Raw genomic sequence first — 19,134 nt, 5'->3', positions numbered from 1 at the left:
TTTATATAGTTTTTGTGGTGTTTAGTGTCTTTCATCTGAGGAACTCAAAGCACTTTACAAGCTTTAATTTAATTCTCAAGTCCCTTGTGAGGTGGTAGTTACCTGGATTCAATATACAAGGAAACTGACTTTTCAGTAGCTGTGCAGTGAGTCATGATAAGGGCCATGAATAGAACTCTTATCTGGTGATATCTAGATCTTTGTCCTTTGATCACTAGACCTGTTTGTCAGGTGCGCTTCCTTTTAGGGGAGGGGATATATATTTAATATGCACGAACTGCAAATTACAAACAAAGGCCCCATGATGTTCTACAGGTGAAAAATGCAACCCTAAGTACATTTAAAAAAAAATTTCTAGTCTGTCTTGCCACTGAACTGAGTCATGAAGTGAAAGTACAGATTCTAGACAAATAGATACATTTGCTACGTCCTGAATTTTGGGATAGATTTAGTTACTGCAGTTCTCTGTTTTATTTCTATCATAGTTGTAACTTTCTTCAGGAATCTTGATATTGTTCTCTCTCTTTCCCACACTTCTTCTGACAAGGTGAAGAGAAGCAGGGTGGAAATGCAGTAGACTTTCTGAAAAGAGAACTTTTTTCATGATCTTGAGTCTGCAGCAACACTACTTAATCCTGTCAAATCTGACAAGCTAAACAGGTTTAGACTAGGTCAGTACTTAAAGGTTTCCTACCAGTAGGTGTCACTCTAACCTCTAAGTCAGGACTGAATTGAATGCCCCCAGCATTGTGTTAATAAAGCCACTGTGTTTCTGGAAATGCTGTTTTTTTGGGCTTGAGGTAAAAGTTAAATCTGATTCTTTGTAGTCACTAAAGATCCATTAGCACTTCTTACAAGTGTAGGAATATTAACCCATATGTGCTGCCCAAATTTCAAATGGGGTAATATTCTTTTTACCTAAATTACATTGATGGGTGCTTTTTAAATTCATATAGTTACCTGGCAGTTTTATTTAGGAAAACTTATTCTCTGTGCTTTGTACTGTGGTGTGCTGTTTTAAACAGCTGCTGAATACGGTGGTGGGCAAAGTGATCCCTGAGAATAGTTTCAGTTTGTAAACCAGATAGAGATCTTGCAGGATGCGCAAGTAAGAGACTATATGGTTATTATATTCCTTGTACCAATTAAAGCATTACCCTTAAAGATGACTTGTACATTTTAATCCTCAGACATTTGAACATTAAAATGTACAGCTGGGAGAAGTTTTGCCTCAAATATTTTTTTTTGCTGAAAAATGAAGATTTGGATCAGCTAAAACAATTGGTGAATTTGGATTGATCAGTTGGGAAGGGGCACCCATCAGAGATGTTGAAACAGTTCACTTCAGCATTTCTGGAAGTTAAATGATTCAACTTTTGTTTAAGAAAAATATTTTTTTAATTTCCCTCAATTTTATTTTTAAAAACCCTCACTAAACTTAAATGTTTTGGATTGACACTCTACTTTTTTTTATATTAGTTTGCCAATAATTTCAAAACATTTTTGTTTCAGGCTGACCTGAATTTTTTTTTTTTTTTGCACCCACACCAAATATTATGTTCTTTTGTAGCCCTCAGAGTATTTTCTACACACTGATTAATTAAAGTATGTGGGTGTGGCTTTCAAAACAATAAGTAGGTCACATTTTCCCTCTTCCCTTCCCTTGTAGTGCATGTACATTAAGTAGATTTACTGCAACTCCACTCTGAAATAGCTGTCCCATTGAGAGTGCTGGAACATGGAGGCTGCTGTTGGGCCTATGGAAAGTCTGTTTTCTATAATATTGCATGTTCTAGGCCTAATGAAACTTTAGGAAACGTGTAATTTAGTATTAGAGAAGACAGACAGACTAATGCCTGTTGACCGCCTGCACTGCATAGCCTCACACTTCGTGCCAAAGTGCATACAGATGTATTACACCAAGTGAAAAATAGTGATGTTCTTTAATTTGCAAACTAGGAACAGAAGACCTAATTTGTCATCGGTATTCCTCTACTTTAGTTGGTTACTTCTGTACTGCAGTAACTGGTTTAATTTCTCTGCTGCTGTTTAATGGTAACTATCTTATATTAACTTCTATCTCAGCAGTAATATTTTTTGTATTTAATGTAAATCTCTATCCTTCTCCTTTGGATCAACTGACTGCTGAAATGCAGAGCTGAATTCTCTGTGTAGGGGTCATAACACTTCATATATTGAAAAGATTTCTTCCACCTGCAGTATAAAGCAGTGGAGTCAAATACTTTCCTTTGGGAATGTCTCGTATAAAACTATAGCTGGCCGACAAGATCTCCCACTGGGATTACACACTCTTGAAAGGGGCCATTTTAACATCTGCCATATACTTCCCAATCTGTTTCACATTCTTTTATTCTAAAGTGAGGTTGATAACTATCAAATTTCAACTCTATCCACCAGCACTATGAGCAACAGACTTTATTAAATATAAGCAGATTGTAAGTTACTAGCTGGGTCAGTTGCATAACCATATTATAAACAGGTTGGGAATTAATCACATGGTTTTTTGCTCTTCAGATGCTCCTATAGCTGTACCACTTTGGACCGTGGCCAAATACAAGTTAGAAACAGGGCAAGCAACAGTTTCTTACCAGTCTTCATTACTGCTTCCTTTTAAAGACTTGGGAATATGTCCCATAAGGCTCAAAAGTAAGTCTGACTATAAACCTTGGGGGAGAAAGTTTAAGGTAGTTGTGTATATGTACCTGATTGACTAGTGTACATTGTAATATGTGAAACTCTATGAATAAAGCTTTTTAAAATAATCAGTCTGCTAGTCCTTTACCTACCACGTGGATACGTGGATACCATGTCTGACTGCAGGACCTCTCAGTGAAATTGGAATCATTTATCATGTTTAATTGCTATTAGGTGTAAATATATTCAGTGCTGGACAGGCTGTTTTGTATCCCTGTGGCTGGTGCTCAGATAATGGCACTGGAAAGCTTCTCCCACACAACCAGTGAATGTGGAAGCCAGCCTGATACTGGGATAAATACTTACTCAGGGCCAAAATGCCCAGCCCTCTGTACTGAATTACTCTGTCCTTCTTAAGTCTCTGGACACCATCAACTCCCCGTGCTTCCTTCAGAAACTAGTTTCAGCTGAGAATTGGCTAGTACTATGGTGTTAATCAGTGGTCAAAATTATTGGCTTTCACAGCTCTCTTTATTGCCTTTGTAAATGACACATCTGACCTGCCTTTAAAGATCAAGAGCATGATGACAATTTATACCTTTTGTCCTTTGTTAGAGAAGTTAAGATGCATCATATAGCCCTCTGTATGTGTCTGTGGAAACTACAGTGCATTCAGCAGCTAATGAAAGTTGAGTAAATGAAGGTGACAAATACTGCCAGCTCCTAGAAAGAAAAACCATATCTGGGCTCCATCCTCATAACTGCTGAATAAACAAATGCCTCATTGGATTTTCCTCCAGTGTACATCCTTTGTATCTTAAACAAAAAAAAACTGAAGCTGTGCTTGGAGAAGATCTAAATTAGAGTTGATCTGACATCTTTTCTTCTGCTGGCAATTTAGCAAAGTTTAGTTTAAAATTGAATTTAATCTTTTGTTGTATATACCCCATCTCTGGTTATGTCTTCATGGCAACCTAGGTCATCAGCACCCAGGCTAGCCACGTGTAGGTGGCCACACCCAAGTTACTGCGTCCACATTAGTACTGCACTCACCCATGGAATGTGCCAGAACTCCTGGGGATATAGCCCATAGTTCTTAGTGCTGCAGTAAGCCAGGTCACTATGATTCTTTCCCAGTGAATTGTGGGAAGGCAGTGCAGGCCTATAAGCACTTGAGTGGTGTGGCCTGCATATTCCCTGCAAAACTGGCAGGTTACTAACCAATGTGTAAATAGCACAAAGGCTTTAGCCTATATCCCAGGACTAGCCAGCTTGCTCTAATGTAAATCAACATCATGCTTGGCTGAGAGGGTTTTGTGGAGAGGAGCCAGGTTAAAGGCAACAGCCAAATTAGAGCCCAAGTTAACTCTTGAGTGAAGACCAAGCCTCTAATCACTGCAGGCACCATTCTTCCTCGTCATGTAGCCTTGTAATTGGGGGTTATTTTTTCAACTCCTTGTGCTTTGTCCCCCACGACTCCAACTCCTGCCTTCTCATTATCAAACTGACATGAGTGTGTCTCTCGACACCGCTGAACCTAGTTCAGGCCCTCCCCATTGCCCATCTGGACTAGTGCACCCTCATCTCTAGCCTCACAAACCAGCATTGCTTTCTACCTTTTCGCCCCATCCACTGAAAATATGGCTGCTAGCATTATTTTTCTTGCTGGTGGCTCTGACCACATCATTCCTCTCCTTGATTATTTTAAAAACCTTCATTGCTTGCCTCTGGTTTTGAGCCAGCTAGTTCAAATTTCTTCATCTCACCTTCAAAGCCTTTCCCAACTGTCTCTTGTTTTTTACCATGTTGTGTGCTCCACAACTAATGCCCAATCATTCCTCTTTTTGTCCGCTTCTCCCAGTCATCTCCATGTGGCCTCTGAGAGTAGAAATGAATTACTTATGAATTAATCTGTGAAATTGTCAACCCACCCCTTCAAATTTCCACTCCAAACCCTGCTTGGAAAAAAAAGTCAGACAACCAATGATACCAGCGTTTAGGGATTTTTTTTATTATTATTAAATTAAAGATGGGTGAAATCCTGGCCCCAGTAAAATCAATGCCCTCGTTCCCATAAATGGTTAACCTATATTACATGGTTATTTTAATTTCTTTCTTCCTCCCATCACACTCCTTGTGTTGTGTCTCAAATTACAGAGTAGTCATGCAAAAGTTCTAGGGTGACTAAAATAGGATTTCATAATAGTGGTTATGTCTGTCTTCTGCAAAAATGGAGATAATGACTAGCTGATGTAGGAGGACATGAGGGAAAAAAATCTCTCATTCCAATTGATATTTCTTGAATTTCCTAAGCATTATGTTACAAAGCTATGTGAACAAGCCTCTCTTTCATGCACTAATGTGAAAAAACAACATGCAACAGTTGCAGTTTATTTTTTTTAAGTATTTTTCATCAGGCTAGTATAATGCTACAACACACACATTTACAATGAAAATGACTAAACCAAAGTTCCAAGCACTGTAAGGCATACAAGTTGGAACTGCTCTATAAACATGGGTGTCTAAAACAGTCATATTTTACATATAAAGATCATTACAATAATTTCACAAGCAACATGAAGCTAGTGCTTCCATTTTTGCATATATAACCTATGTCTAACAGCACAAAGTAACACCATAATCTACAATGTTACATTTTAATGTGCAACAATATTGCAAGAATCTCTGAAAACTACTATTCTTTTGTATTTTAAAGCAGAATGTATTTGCATAACTTGTTCTGGTTGCCATCTTGAGTCTGTGTGTGTATATTTCTTCAAGAAACCCCATTCAAAATCTCCTTTAACATCATAAACTTTACAGCCCATGTTCAAAATATGAACTTTTCAAAGTACAATTAAAATCAGGACTTTCATTTATTAAAAATGCATAAACATTTTAAAATATATAGGGCCAGAGTCTCAGCACAGTATAAATTGTCATAGTTCCATTTACTTCAATAGAGCTACAAGGATTTATTCAAGTTGAGGATCTTGTCATTGAAGTTAATGCTAAAATAAGGCTTGCTAAGAGCAACACACACTTTTGTCCAATTATGGCAGCTCTCCTATGAGGCTGGAGGCTAGCTGTTCTTTTTACACACAAAGCTTCTTATCAGAATGAAAACTTCCCTGCAAAAGTGGACTAAATTACTAGAAATGTATAAAAAAAATCAACAAATGTAGTAATAGCTATGGCATCTGACTATGCAAACTCTGCCTGTAAAACCTGTTCTTGAAACATTAACAATAAATATAACTAAAGCAAACTTGCACCTTTACCATTTTATGTTCAGCTATAGCTCAAGCCCAAAGGGACTTCAAAAAGATAAGGAGAGAGGACCAATAAGTTAAAATTTTTAATGGTTCAACTGTAAATGCTGGCACACAAAATAAAAGACAAAGTAATTTAGTATAAACAAGAGAATCCAAAATGTTAGTATTTTACTGACTTCTACTTCAAACAGAGTTTTAATTTTTTAAAATTGCATCTTTCCAGACCTTTGTTACTAATAAGATCTTAAATTATTAAAATGGATAGATGTTAAAAAAATCACTTTAAACAACATATTTTGTTGCTTTTTTCACTTCACTCAATGAAAATAAATTACTTATTTCTAGTCAGTTTCACATATAGGTTTTTTTACATCCTAGCAATACTCAACCATGTTTGGTTGGCAAATACAGCAAGAGAAATTTACATTCAGATGAAAATGTCTTCATTGAATTTATTTTAAAACAAGATATTTCTATCAGTGTTAGGATTTGAGAAAATATTTTTTGCGATATCTAAATTTCTGGGCCTAGTCTACTGAAAGTATCCTTTTAACTTCAGTTTTGGGGTAATATTTTAAAAAGTAACTTAGGGCCTTAGGTGCTCAGGGTAAAATTTCCAAAAGTCTCACTGAAAGTCAATGGGACATAGGCACTTTTGAAAATTTTAGCTGTGGTCTTTAAAAATTGGCTCTTTTTGGAATGATTATAGAAATAATACCATGTAAAGGCTAGAAAAACAACAAAACTATTTATTAATTAGATTGTACGCCCCTTGGGCAGAGACTGTTTTTGTTCTATGTTTATATAATGCCTAACACTGTGCACAGTTGGGTCCTGCTCCATGACTTGGGCTCCTAGGTGCTATGGTAATACAAATAATAAATAAAGTAAACTCTGATGCCGATCATTCAGTGCAAAGTCATGGTTTACCAAAATGTTTGTGTGTTTATTTTTATATTCTTCCTGTTTTACTCAAAGACCCACCCACACAGATCCAGCTGGAGGGTCAGGGTCCCATTTACACACCCAAGTAATCCTGTTCATTTGCGTCTGTCATGTCTACTTTTACTTTGCTGAAAGAACATAAGAATGGCCGTACTGGCTCAGACCAAAGATCCATCCAGCCCAGTATCCTGTCCACTGACAGTGGCCAATGCCAGGTGCCCCAAAGGAAGTGAAGCTAACAGGCAATGATCAAGTGATTTCCCTCCTGCCATCCATCACCACCGTCTGACAAACAGAGGCTAGAGACACCAGTCCTTACCCATCCTGGCTAATAGTCATTAATGGACTTAACCTCTATGAATTTATCCAGTTCTCTTTTAAACTCTGTTATAGTCCTAGCCTTCACAACCTCCTCAGGCGAGGAGTTCCACAAGTTGACCGTGTGCTGTGTGAAGAGCTTCCTTTTATTTGTTTTAAACGTGCTGTCCATTTGGTGGCCCCTAGTTCTTATATTACGGAACAAGTAAATAACTTTTCCTTATTCACTTTCTCCACATCACTCATGATTTTATATACCTTCATCATATCCCCCCTTAGGGCTGGTCTACACTGGGGGGGGGAAATCGATCTAAGATACGCAACTTCAGCTACGTGAATAGCGTAGCTGAAGTCGAAGTACCTTAGATCGAATTACCTACCATCCTCACGGCGCCGGATCGACGTCCGCGGTTCCCCATGTCAACTCCGCTACCGCCGTTCGCGTTGGTGGAGTTCCAGAGTCGACAGGAGCGCGTTCGGTGATCGATATATTGCGTCTAGATGAGATGCAATATATCGATCCCCGAGAAATTGACTGCTACCCGCCGATATGGCCGGTAGTGAAGACGTACCCTTAGTCTCCTCTTTTCCAAGCTGAAAAGTCCTAGCCTCTTTAATCTCTCCTCCTATGGGACCTGTTCCAAACCTCTAATCATTTTAGTTGCCCTTCTCTGAATCTTTTCTAATGCCAGTATATCTTTTTTGAAAGGATTTTAATAGAATTTTTTTCACAAAATTGTTAAATTTGAAAATTTTAAGAAACAAACCCAATATTTCCACAATGTACACAACTACCTTCAAGGCAAAAATACTCAACAAAAACACAGTTATGTACAGTAGGCATAATTATGGAAATATAAAAATAACATTTGGAAAGCAAAAATAAATGAATAATTCTTTATGGCTCTGATAAGGTTAAAAGAAGCAACCACAAGGGGCTTAAATAAATGTTCATAATAGCACAGATTACCTTTCATTAACATTGTGTCTTATTAGCTGTAATAAGTGGTGGTTCTGCCTGGTCCTTTACATACACAATTGTACAGCTCCTTTTCTTTGGAATTTTTTTAAATGTTCAAGGACCGTGCCTGTTCTTCATCTGATGAACAGATGCCATTTCAGACAGTGAGAAACACAGCTTCATCTGAATCTTTGCCACTGTCTTCACTAGGCAGGCAACAACCACCACTTGGGGACCTGCAGCCCAAATCTTCCACACCTGACTCCTGATCACTGTTGGCTGAGAGGTCAGGATCAGAGCTTTTCAGGTTGTCCTGGGTCAGAATCAGGGCTGAGTCTTCTTCGTCTCCTTGTGAAGGGCTCCGGGATGGGAATGATTTCACATTATTAATGTAATCCTGGGGTGTGTTAGCTATGCTGTTGTTAGAGGTAGAAGGCCCTAAATGTGTGTTGTGGTCTTGTTGCTTAGAGTTTTCTTTTCTATTGTTTAACTGCACTTTTTTGAGATCTGCCAATCTCTGAAAGAGAAACAATATAGTTTCTACATTATATACACACACACACACGAGTTTCGGACCCAATTACGCTCTTGCATACCTTGGTGATGGGCACAATGTAAATATTTAAGGTCAAAATCTGACTTACACCCTTTGCAACTATTTGACAATCAGAATTCTTCCCTCAACTGCAGTGGGGTTACACAGACCTTTAATCATTTCAGCCTTTATGCCATATGGGTCAAAGAAAAATTAACTTCTGCGGGAGTGTGTGTGTTTTGTGCAGGTACCAGGGCAAAGTTTCACCCTACCCCCTAAAAAAACCCAATCCTGGCTTTTTTGCCTACAGATGTCAAAGGCAAAAAATTCCCATTGAGTTCAGTCCCAGAAACTCCCCCTGTGTTTGAAAAGCACACAGCAGATGGTAGGTGCCACCACTTTTTAAGTAATAATATACATTTATGGATTATTCTTTCCATCTTGGTATTATATATGCCTGACCTCCATTGCACATGTCCTGTAGAAAGGTGAACGAAAACTACCTATTTAGCTGAAATTCATCAAAGACTTCCCCCATAACTAGCCTTCTTTAGAGAATATGAAGTCTGGGAAATCAGATCAAGTGTCTTTACCTGTTCTAAGACTTCCAGCTCTTCCTCTAACTGCTGAGTTTCTTCTTTCACTGCCATCAGGTAATCGGTAACTGACTGCCGGGGATGCATCCCCTTTTCAAAGCGGGTATACATACCACTCCAGAACCTGGAATTGATAGCAGGAACTTTCAGAAGTGTTAAATGCAGGTGGTATGCAGGAATACACGGTCTTAAACATACGTAAGCACTTTACTGCACGATGTTAGTTGAAAAACAGATTTACTACCACAAGATCATGTTTTACTACTTTCGATCATGTATGACTGACAATGAAAAAGAAGCATAAGAATGTAAATCTATAGACTAATACTGGCATAAATCAATTATATACAATTTTAAGAAACATCAGGCTACATTTGATTTAGACCACAGCTATGATCTAATCTGTCTGGCGTTCTGGATTGATAGTATTTCTTTTTTAAAAAAAACTTTTAAACTCATTAAATGTATTTACTGTCAACAAAAATGCATGTTCTGTCAAAATAAATACACACCTTTGTTAAGAAGAACAATAACTTAAGTTGTATTTTTATTTGTTCCATACCCTCCATTTAAAAATACTATAGCGCAGTAGTAGCTGCATCAAAATTAAGGTTGAAGCCAGCTTTCCATTATAAGTCCAATTTTAGCCCCTCTCCAGTTTTCCTCAAAAACAACTGGTCCTCCTGAAGTTTTGTATGTCACAGCTCATCTGAGCGTAGTTTTTTTCTGGAAAGTTGGGTAAAAATCAGAAGAGTCATCTAAAAGTTATGGTGTGAAATGTTACTTAAAATTTCACATTTAACAAAAATGTTTAACAAGAGCCAAAAAGTATCTCAAGGATGAGTTTGTGTTTTGTTGGCCTGGCTGAAAAGTACCTTTTGGGTACTTGGTGTAGCTAAGCATGACTCCACTGAAATCAGCGGAGTTGTACCCATTTACACTTGCTCTAAATTTGACCCTAATGTTAAAAGACAAAATTGCACATATTGGCACAGAGATGTCTCAATATGTGTTCACAAGGCAGTCTATGAAATACCTGACAGATTCATGGGGGTCTGTTTCCACCTGCTGCATTACATGGGTAAAACAGTATTTTATTATGATAATTTCTTCTCAGGTTGTCACTGTACAATCATAGGACTTGATCTGGAGAGGTGCTGAGTGCCACAACTCTCAATGAAACTAATGAAATCTGCTGGTTCTGCTCTACAACTTCCAGGATTAGGTCCCAGATTGATTCAGGAAAGTATTTAGGGCTAGATCCACAAAAGCACTTGGATGCCTAACAGCCACTTTAGGTGCCTAAGTCCAATATTTAGGCATCACTGAGATCCTCAAAACCCCCACACAGCTGCTGCCTAACCCTACATGCATCTAAATTTCCACTGTTAAAGTCCCCTAGGTATCTCAGTTTCTGACAGTGAACGTATGCATCGTTATCTCAGTCTCAGCACCAGGCGCCTAGCTCATCCCTAAACCCCACTCGGGGTCCTGCCCTGCCTCTCTCTAACCCCTAAACCCACACAAAATGCACAGAGGAAGACATGGCAGGGGTGGTGCCTGCACCCACTCCCCCACCCCTTTCATAACTTTTAGCCCAGTGGTTAGCACATTCAGCTAGGATGTGGGACACCTGGGTTCAACAACCCCCCCTCCCCCCCCGATGTGGAGGCCTGATCTGAACTTGAGTCTCTTCCCCTCTCTGTATTAATTATTTATACACAGTGGAACGGCTCCAGTAGGAGAGATTGTGAGAGAACCAACCAGATCACCCCATAGCCTAGCAATTAGGGCACTCTTGTAGGAAGGGGGGAAACCCAGCTTCAAATCCCTCCTCCACATCAGACAGAGGGTAGAATTGAACTGGGGTCTCCCACATCCAGGGTGAGTACCCCAGCTACTGGACTAAAGGTTATAAGGGGGACTCCTGGTTTAGCATTTTCCAAAAACTGGCTTAGATGTCACCTCCAGGTGTGTGTTTATGGCTGTGAATCCCAAAAGGAGGTAGGCATTTTCCTCCAGCCCTGTTAGGCACCTAAATCCCTTTGAGGGGCAGGGCTTAGAACATGCGGAATTCGGATGGATTTAAGTATATGCTAAAGTGCATTCCTGAAAGGAGACCTTAACAACTGATTCTATGAAATCTTTGCGGGTTAGTGATACCAAGCTATTGTAGACTGCACTACAATTAATTTAAAGTAAGAGACCTATAAAATAATAACCCATGCTAAAAAAGAAGCCCTTAGGAAAGTGGAAGCAGCCTGGGGTTTTACAAGCCAGTTTCTGTGTATTTACTCCTTAGCCATGCACCCATCTGCGTGCTCTTGTGTGAATTGTTGACATAATTCTCAGTTAAATAACTGCTCCTGTTAGCCTGCAACTGAAAAGTCAGCTCGGAGGAGGTGTATGCCATAAGTATGTTTGGATAATTGTGTAATATCACTCCTCCCCTATTTTCTAATTCTCTGGCAACATGTGGCCAGCACCTGACTATCTACGGAAGTAGCTCAGCAGACAGATTAAGTAACAGACTTGAATTAAGAATTCAGCTATCTGGCAGAGCTGTTCTAGGTAGGGTGACCAGAGGGCAAGTGTGAAAAATTGGGACAGAGGGTGGGGGTAATAGAAGCCTATATAAGAAAAAGCCTCCAAAATCGGGACTGTCCCTATTGGGACATCTGGTCACCCTAGTTCTAGGAGATTTTTACCTAGTATTAAGCGGTTTCTTTTTTCTTTGCCAAACAATCTACATCAATTTAGTAATGTCCGTCCCCCCAACCCTATATTCATTAACATAAAAAGCCCAATCCTGCAAACCCTTACTCAAAGTAGTCTGATTAAAGTCAATGGGATTACTCACATGAGTAAGTGTCTGCAGTATCAGGCCCATATTTTGTAAATCTCTTTTGCAAATATCGTTGTACCTAAAGGGACACTGTCAGATTACAATTAGAGTTTTTCGTTAAACTGTTTTTTAAAACCTGGGTTAGAAATGTGACCTAGAGTGTTAAACATGAAAGAATATTAACATTAATTCATTTTTAATCACTTAGATTGTTTGTTTACATTTTAACATATCCTTTAGCTTGGAATATGAAAATAACTATTCAATTGTACTTATAATAATTTTTAATCACTTTCACTTCTCTTGTATTAGCAACAAAATAGATTGTTATTTGAAAAAACAACAGTAACATTTTGGATATTAGACTATATAGAAACTTGTAAACACCTAAAATATATGTGGGGCCTAGGTTACCCTCCCAGTGTTACCTAGAATTTAGCAGCAACATTGGACAGAGTATTTTATTTGCTTATTTACCAAGTACTTGTTTTAACAAGTGTGAGTGAGATCCTACGATCTTTCTGAAACCACTTGTTTCACCTGTGATGCTGACTGACCCAGGGAATCAAAGATTCATCACAAAATCTGATACGGCAGAAATCTAGTGGAACAAATGCCTATGCATGTAATAAGTACACACAACTATCAATGCAGTCTTAGTCACAAGCTTCTTTTGTAACTAATCCAGTGCTGTGACATAGTGTAGAGGCCCTGTCTGAGTATTGGCAGGCAGGGAGTTTACTCACTGTAGCTGGCACTGAATTTACCACTGTATCTGTCAATGTACTAGAATAAAATATACAGTATAAGATTAAGTTCTGAGATGAGCAGTTTTGTTCTAATACACCCACTAATAACATGCACTGTGCAATGGCAACAAGTGAAGTCACCTACTTGTACAATAAATTGCAGGGAGCTGTCTGTGGGCGCAGTGTCCCCTGGGTCTGACTGTGGTCTTCTCTATACAGAGGATTCATGTAATCTGCACGATTCTTCCACAAATGAGCCCAAAGCGAATATGTTCGTTCTTGAATTCTGAGAAAGGATTTAGAAGAAAAAATACATAAACTGCTTTCCAGAGGTGCAGGTATAGCTAGAGACTATTAGTTAGAGAACTAACCTCGTTATCTCTAGCCTGATTCTTGCTTGCATATTTATACCTGCCTCTGGAAATTTCCGCTACATGCATCCAACCAAGTGGGTATTCACTCACGAAAGCTCATGCTCCAATACGTTTGTTAGTCTATAAGGTGCCACAGAACTCTTTGCCGTTTCTAGAGACTAGGGAAGACACTTCAGTGCTCTTTGCTGGACACTACAATCAGCTTCAGAGCCTCTTAAGAAAATTACACAAATTATAGCTGTAGAATGTAGAGGCCTGTTTTCCTTCATTGGACTTTAAAGGTGAAATCCAATGCACCTCTGAAAAGCCAGAGTAACTGGACGTGGAATTATGGGGGTTGAGTAAATAAGATGTAGCCTCTGTTTCAGGGCCCATGCCCAGGGCTTCTATGAGTTAAAACAGCAGGCAATGATCCTTTGTATCAGTTCTGTGTTGTGTTGAGGCCACTGAATCTGTATATTCATGAATCCCCGGGCCTCTTCCACACCTCCTCACTGCCCACCCCTCTTCATGGCCTCGCTGATCTACATGGGCCTGGTGCACAGACACTTCCTGCAGCATGTAATGGGTCAGGCACTCCACTGCGGCTACTTTTTCAGTGATTAACCCTCTTCCCACAGCCCATAAGTGCACAGAGGACTTCCACTGGTTTTTCACACCATGGGTGAATTTCAGCCACATGCAAGTTTGCTGACATTTCAAGTTGGCACCAGATTGCTGATCAGCCACAGTGGCACTGTAACAGACAATGGCGACTCTGCCTTTACAGGAGGAATGGCCAGTTACCAGTGGGGCACCATTCCCTTACAGACTACAGGATTTATGCCAAGTTCTACTTTTTTCTGTGGGTGGATCACTGCAGGTTCTGGGGATCAGCAGTTTGTGCAGATACAATTTGAAACAGTTGTGTGCTGTGTGACATATGGTGCTAAAACGCAGCACTGTAGATGTTGTGGCTCAGCCTGGAGCTTGGGCTCTGAAGCCCAGGAAGGAGGGTGAGCCCTTTCTGACCCCCTTTGGAGGGATCATGGTCTTGAACCTGGGTCTCCAGGCTGCAGTCACCACCAGGCAGCTTCCTGATACCAGCAGGGAGCATGGGCTGGTGGACCCTAGCTCACCATAGGCAGTGCCCACAAAGCTCCCAATTGGAGGAGATGTCCAGCCTCTTTGCGTGGCTCAGACTCACTATTTAAGTCAGAAGGAGACACAGGAAGTTGTCTGAGCAACTATAGGAATCCTTGGCTGGATGCTACATTGGATTCTGCCTTCTTTCCTGATTCCTGCCTTCCCATCCTGCTCCTAGTTCTTGCACTCCTGTCTTGCTCCAAGTCCCTGCTTCTATGCCCTGGCTCTGACCCTGGACTTGATTCCTGACTCTGTCTCTGACCTATAGTTCCTGACCACTGCTGCTCTGACTGCCTACATTTTGGTCTATAACACCCCTTACTGGGAGTAAGAGGCACAGAAGCAAACAGTCAAATGTAGCGACAGATTTTGTGGACTATGAACAATTTTTTAAAGCCTCAATCCTTCAACTTGAACTGAGGCTTATAGGAAAAGATTTCTGGGGCTGCAAAAGCACAATGAGATGACTTATATGGAAGTGTCAACCCAGAAGGGAGAGTACATCTGCAATCAGGGGAGCTACCAGATTATTTGTGTGCACTGGGTGGGTTAGAACAGTTCTATGATGTCCATCCACATGACCTTAAAATGGGACTATTGGACAAGAAACCAGGAAATTTGTACTGATGGACAGTTCATGGGATGAGTATGTGATGAACACAAGAACTCCAGTACAATCAGAGAGTACAAAACTAACAGCACAAGAGGTCAGTTCGCTGTCTCTCCGGACCTGGGTAAGCAGGGTGTCACCAGCAGAAACCCCAGTTCCTTACCCAAAAGGAGTGGGTGGGACAGAGAGGAATCTGGCTCTGGGGAAACTTAAAGATTCAACCCTAGGAGGGGAAATGGATTTCTCATACATACATAGCTCTGGAATGGGAACAATCACACTGAGGACTATGCCAAGGCTCGAGTGAGACCCTAAATCCTTTCCCCACCTATAGATTATATACACAGCACTGCACATTACAGAAGCTCAACTTTTTTTTGTTAAATTATCTTGCCAGATAAAGGAAGGCAAGAATTGTACATTGCTACACTTTGTGGCATGCAAATTTATATAGACATTTTAATCTTTAATACACACAAAATCTGCAAAACCCACATATACCTATCTAGTTAAAGAACAGAAAATCATACTTCAGCTCTCGCCTCTCCTTCTGGCTGTTACACAGAAAGTTACCAAACTGGCAGGAATAGATATGATGTTGTATGTGGATCAAGAATCTTTCATTGAACTCAAAGGCACAGGGAAACTGTTCCATTAGCTGCCAAACGCACTCGATGAACTGATCGATAACTGGGGATATCTCTTTTGGATCTCCATCTAAATAGCCATACCTAAAATAATGCAAGATATTACCATTATAACCTGAAATCCAATAGGAATCCTTTATGAAAACTAGAGCACTACATGGTTAAAAAAAAAATGCGTTGTGGGAGACAGTTGAGTCATGGGTTTCATGGTGAATTTTTAGTCACATCACAAAATCAGGCAGGTGTGGAAACCTCTGTTCACAGAACCAAAGGAGTGCTGTGCTTGCCAGTCAGAAACAGAGCACACAGGAGAAGCTCTGTGGGGAAACTTCCAGAGTCCCCTGCTGTTTTATACCTGGTACTAGTGTGCGCTGCAAGTCTCTCACTTCCATGAACACCCTTAGTCTATGTACTATTAATTAGCACATCTCCAGGACAACCTTTGCTGAGAGACTTTTATGGTGCTCCCCCACCCCCTGAAAAAAACCCTGCAATCATAGTTTAAGGCTGCCCTGTATTGGTGGAATTCCTTGGGGAGAGCATCCTAGGGCACAGCTACACTCTGTTGTGTTAGCAGGTGTGCTTTGAACCACTTCTCTATATAGAATTAGGTTTTTGGTGCTGTTCACAATGGATTACCTCAATTAAGAGGGGACTGAAAATATGTAATGCATACAGTTGAGACAATATGCTGTATGTCTGACCTTGCCCTGTAAAAGAGGAAGTATCTTTAGTTGTTTGTTCTGTATCTAGTATATATAGGCCAATGGAGTAGGAAATCATAAAAATAATTTCTTCTAAATTAGAACCTGCCATTACTTAAATGCCTCAATGAGGTATAGCAGTATCATTAAGGAGATCACAGTTATCAATGGTGATTGTATGCCTACAATATCTTATAGACATTATTATTAAAGATTTTGTAGAATGTCATTTTAACCACTGAAACGCTTGCTGGAATCTTATAAGAACTTTATTCCAGTAAAAACTGCCTCAAATTATTGAATGTTATTTAATAACTGTCACTGTAGCATCAGCCTATAGAGAAATCAAGTACACCGCTACCTCGATATAACGCCACCCAATATAACACGAATTTGGATATAACGCAGTAAAGCAGTGCTCCAGGGGGCGGGGCTGCGCACTCTGGTGGATCAAAGGAAGTTCAGTATAACACGGTTTCACCTATAATGCGGTAAGATTTTTTGGCTCCCGAGGACAGCGTTATATCGAGGTAGAGGTGTAATATGACAATGAACCTTCAGCATAACTTTTGTGCTTTGAATGTTTTTCTAAGGACTTGACTTAACCCACAAAGGCAGGGAACGGGAGACATATGTCCACATTATGGACAAAAAGCCTGCAAATTGTTTAATTAACAACAAAAAGACAGTTGAGCTTTTGAGGCATAATACAACTTGTCAAATCAATACATTGTTTTATATTTCCTTTACTTGACGTATCTTTTGTTTTAATTTGATGGACTATTTGCCTATAGACTAGGAAAGAAGGACCCATTGCAGGAAGGATGGACTCCAGAGAAAGCAAAATGGAACCAGATTGCTGGCATGTACATTTAAAAACATTATAGAGGAATTTTTAAACCAGGGCTGTGGGAAAGCCGACAGGTGTGTAGGAGCACATGGTTTGGACAGAGACATCCCTACGAGAAGATCTATTAATGGGGATTCTCTCTTTTCTAGTAAGGAGGAGAAGATAGAAGTTGATAAACCACTGGTAGGAACTGGAGAGAAACAGTCAAATGAAAAAGAGTCCTATTCAATTGTATCACATAATGGCAAACAACTAAAAAGTGACAAATGTGATAAGTGCTTGTATACACATGCTAGAAGTCTAAATACTAAGATGGATAAACTTAAGGGCCTGGTATTAAATGAGGATATTGATATAACAGGCAACACAAAAACTTTGTGGAATGATGATAATCAATAGGACACAGTGATATCAAGGTACAAAATATATAGGAATGACAGAGTAGGTCGGGAAGTGGCACTAGATGTAAAAGAAAGCACAGAGTCAAATATAGTAAAAAATCTTAAATTAATCTAACTGTACCATAGAATCTCTCTGGATAGAAATTTCATGCTTGAATAATAAGAGTATAGCAGTAGGAATATACGACCAACCACCGGACCAGGATCGTGGTGGTGACTGTGAAATGCTCTGGGAAATTAGAGAGACTATAAAAATAGAAAACTCAATAATAATGGGGGATTTCAACTGTCCTCATACTGACTGAATATGTGTCACCTCAGGATGGGATGCAGACACCATAAATGACTCCTTCTTGGAGCAGCTAGTCCTGGAACGCACAAGGTGAGAGGTAGTTATTTGATTTAATCTTAAGTGGAGCACAGGATCTGATCCAAGAGATGAATATAGCTGAACCAGTTGGTAATAATGATCATCATATAACTAAATTGAACATCCTTGTGAGGGATGGAGAGATGGGACGAAACATCAAAGAAGCAGCATTTAATTTCAGAAAGGGGAACTACACACAAATGAGGAAGCTAGTTAAACAGAAATTAAAAGGTATGGTCCCAAAAGTGAAATGCCTGCAAGCTGGATGGAAACTTTTTTAAAACACCATAATAGAGGCTCAAATTAAATGGATACCCGAAATTAAAAAAAAACAGTAAAAGGACAAAAGAAGTGCCACCGTGGCTATACAACAAAATAAAAGAAGCTGTTAGGGACCAAAAAGCATCCTTTAAAAATTGGAAATTAAATCTTACTGAGGAAAACAGAAAGGAGCATAAACTCTAGCAAGTCAAGTAAAAATGTATAATTAGGCGGGCCAAAAAAGAATTTGAAGAGAAACTAGCAAAAGACTCAAAACCCAACAGCAAAAAAAAAAAAAAATGTTAAGTACACGAGGAGCAGGAAGCCTATAGGACAAACAATCTGTGGGGGCACAGAATGATTAAAGTGTTACAGGAGCACTCCAGGAAGATAAAGCCATTGCAGAGAAGTTAAATGAATTCTTTGCATCTGTCTTTACTGCAGATGATGGGAGGGAGATTCCCACACCTGAGCCATTCATTTTAGGTGACAAGTCTGAGGAATTGTCCCAGATTGAGGTGTCAATACAGGAGGCTTTGGAACAAATTAATAAACTAACCAGTAATAAGTCACCAGGACCAGATGGTATTTACCCAAGAGTTCTGTAGGAACTCAAATATGAAATTGCAGAACTACTAAGTGTGGTATGTAACCTATCACTTAAATGAGCTTCTGTACCAGATGACTGGAGGACAGCTAATGTGATGCTAATTTTAAAAAAAAAGGCTTCATAGGTGATTCTGGTAATTACAGGCTGGTAAATCCAACTTCAGTACCTGGTAAACTGGTTGACACTATAGTAAAGAATAAAATTATCACACACATAGATGACCACGATTTGTTGGGAAAGAGTCAACATGGCTTTTGTAAAGGGAAATCATGTCTCACCAATCTATTAGAATTCTTTGGGCAG

At 39.6% G+C, this 19,134-nt stretch overlaps 1 protein-coding gene across 2 annotated transcripts in view; it reads right to left on the bottom strand.

Moving 5' to 3' along the window:
* Positions 1-7,889: 7,889 nt before the first annotated feature.
* MTMR7 (myotubularin related protein 7) overlaps positions 7,890-19,134 on the bottom strand; it is a 79,916-nt gene continuing 68,671 nt past the window's right edge. For both annotated transcript variants that reach the window (XM_045017406.1, XM_045017407.1), the window contains exons 11-14: positions 15,519-15,719; positions 13,025-13,165; positions 9,283-9,409; positions 7,890-8,671 (exon numbers count right to left, since the gene is read on the bottom strand). In XM_045017406.1, the coding sequence (XP_044873341.1) occupies positions 8,312-8,671; positions 9,283-9,409; positions 13,025-13,165; positions 15,519-15,719 (829 nt within the window). In that variant the 3' untranslated portion in view covers positions 7,890-8,311. The remainder of the gene's footprint in view (positions 8,672-9,282; positions 9,410-13,024; positions 13,166-15,518; positions 15,720-19,134) is intronic.

Source organism: Mauremys mutica, chromosome 5, assembly GCF_020497125.1.
Source record: "Mauremys mutica isolate MM-2020 ecotype Southern chromosome 5, ASM2049712v1, whole genome shotgun sequence".
Classification (NCBI taxonomy): Eukaryota; Metazoa; Chordata; order Testudines; family Geoemydidae; genus Mauremys; species Mauremys mutica.
This window is presented reverse-complemented; position numbering and strand designations above follow the sequence as displayed.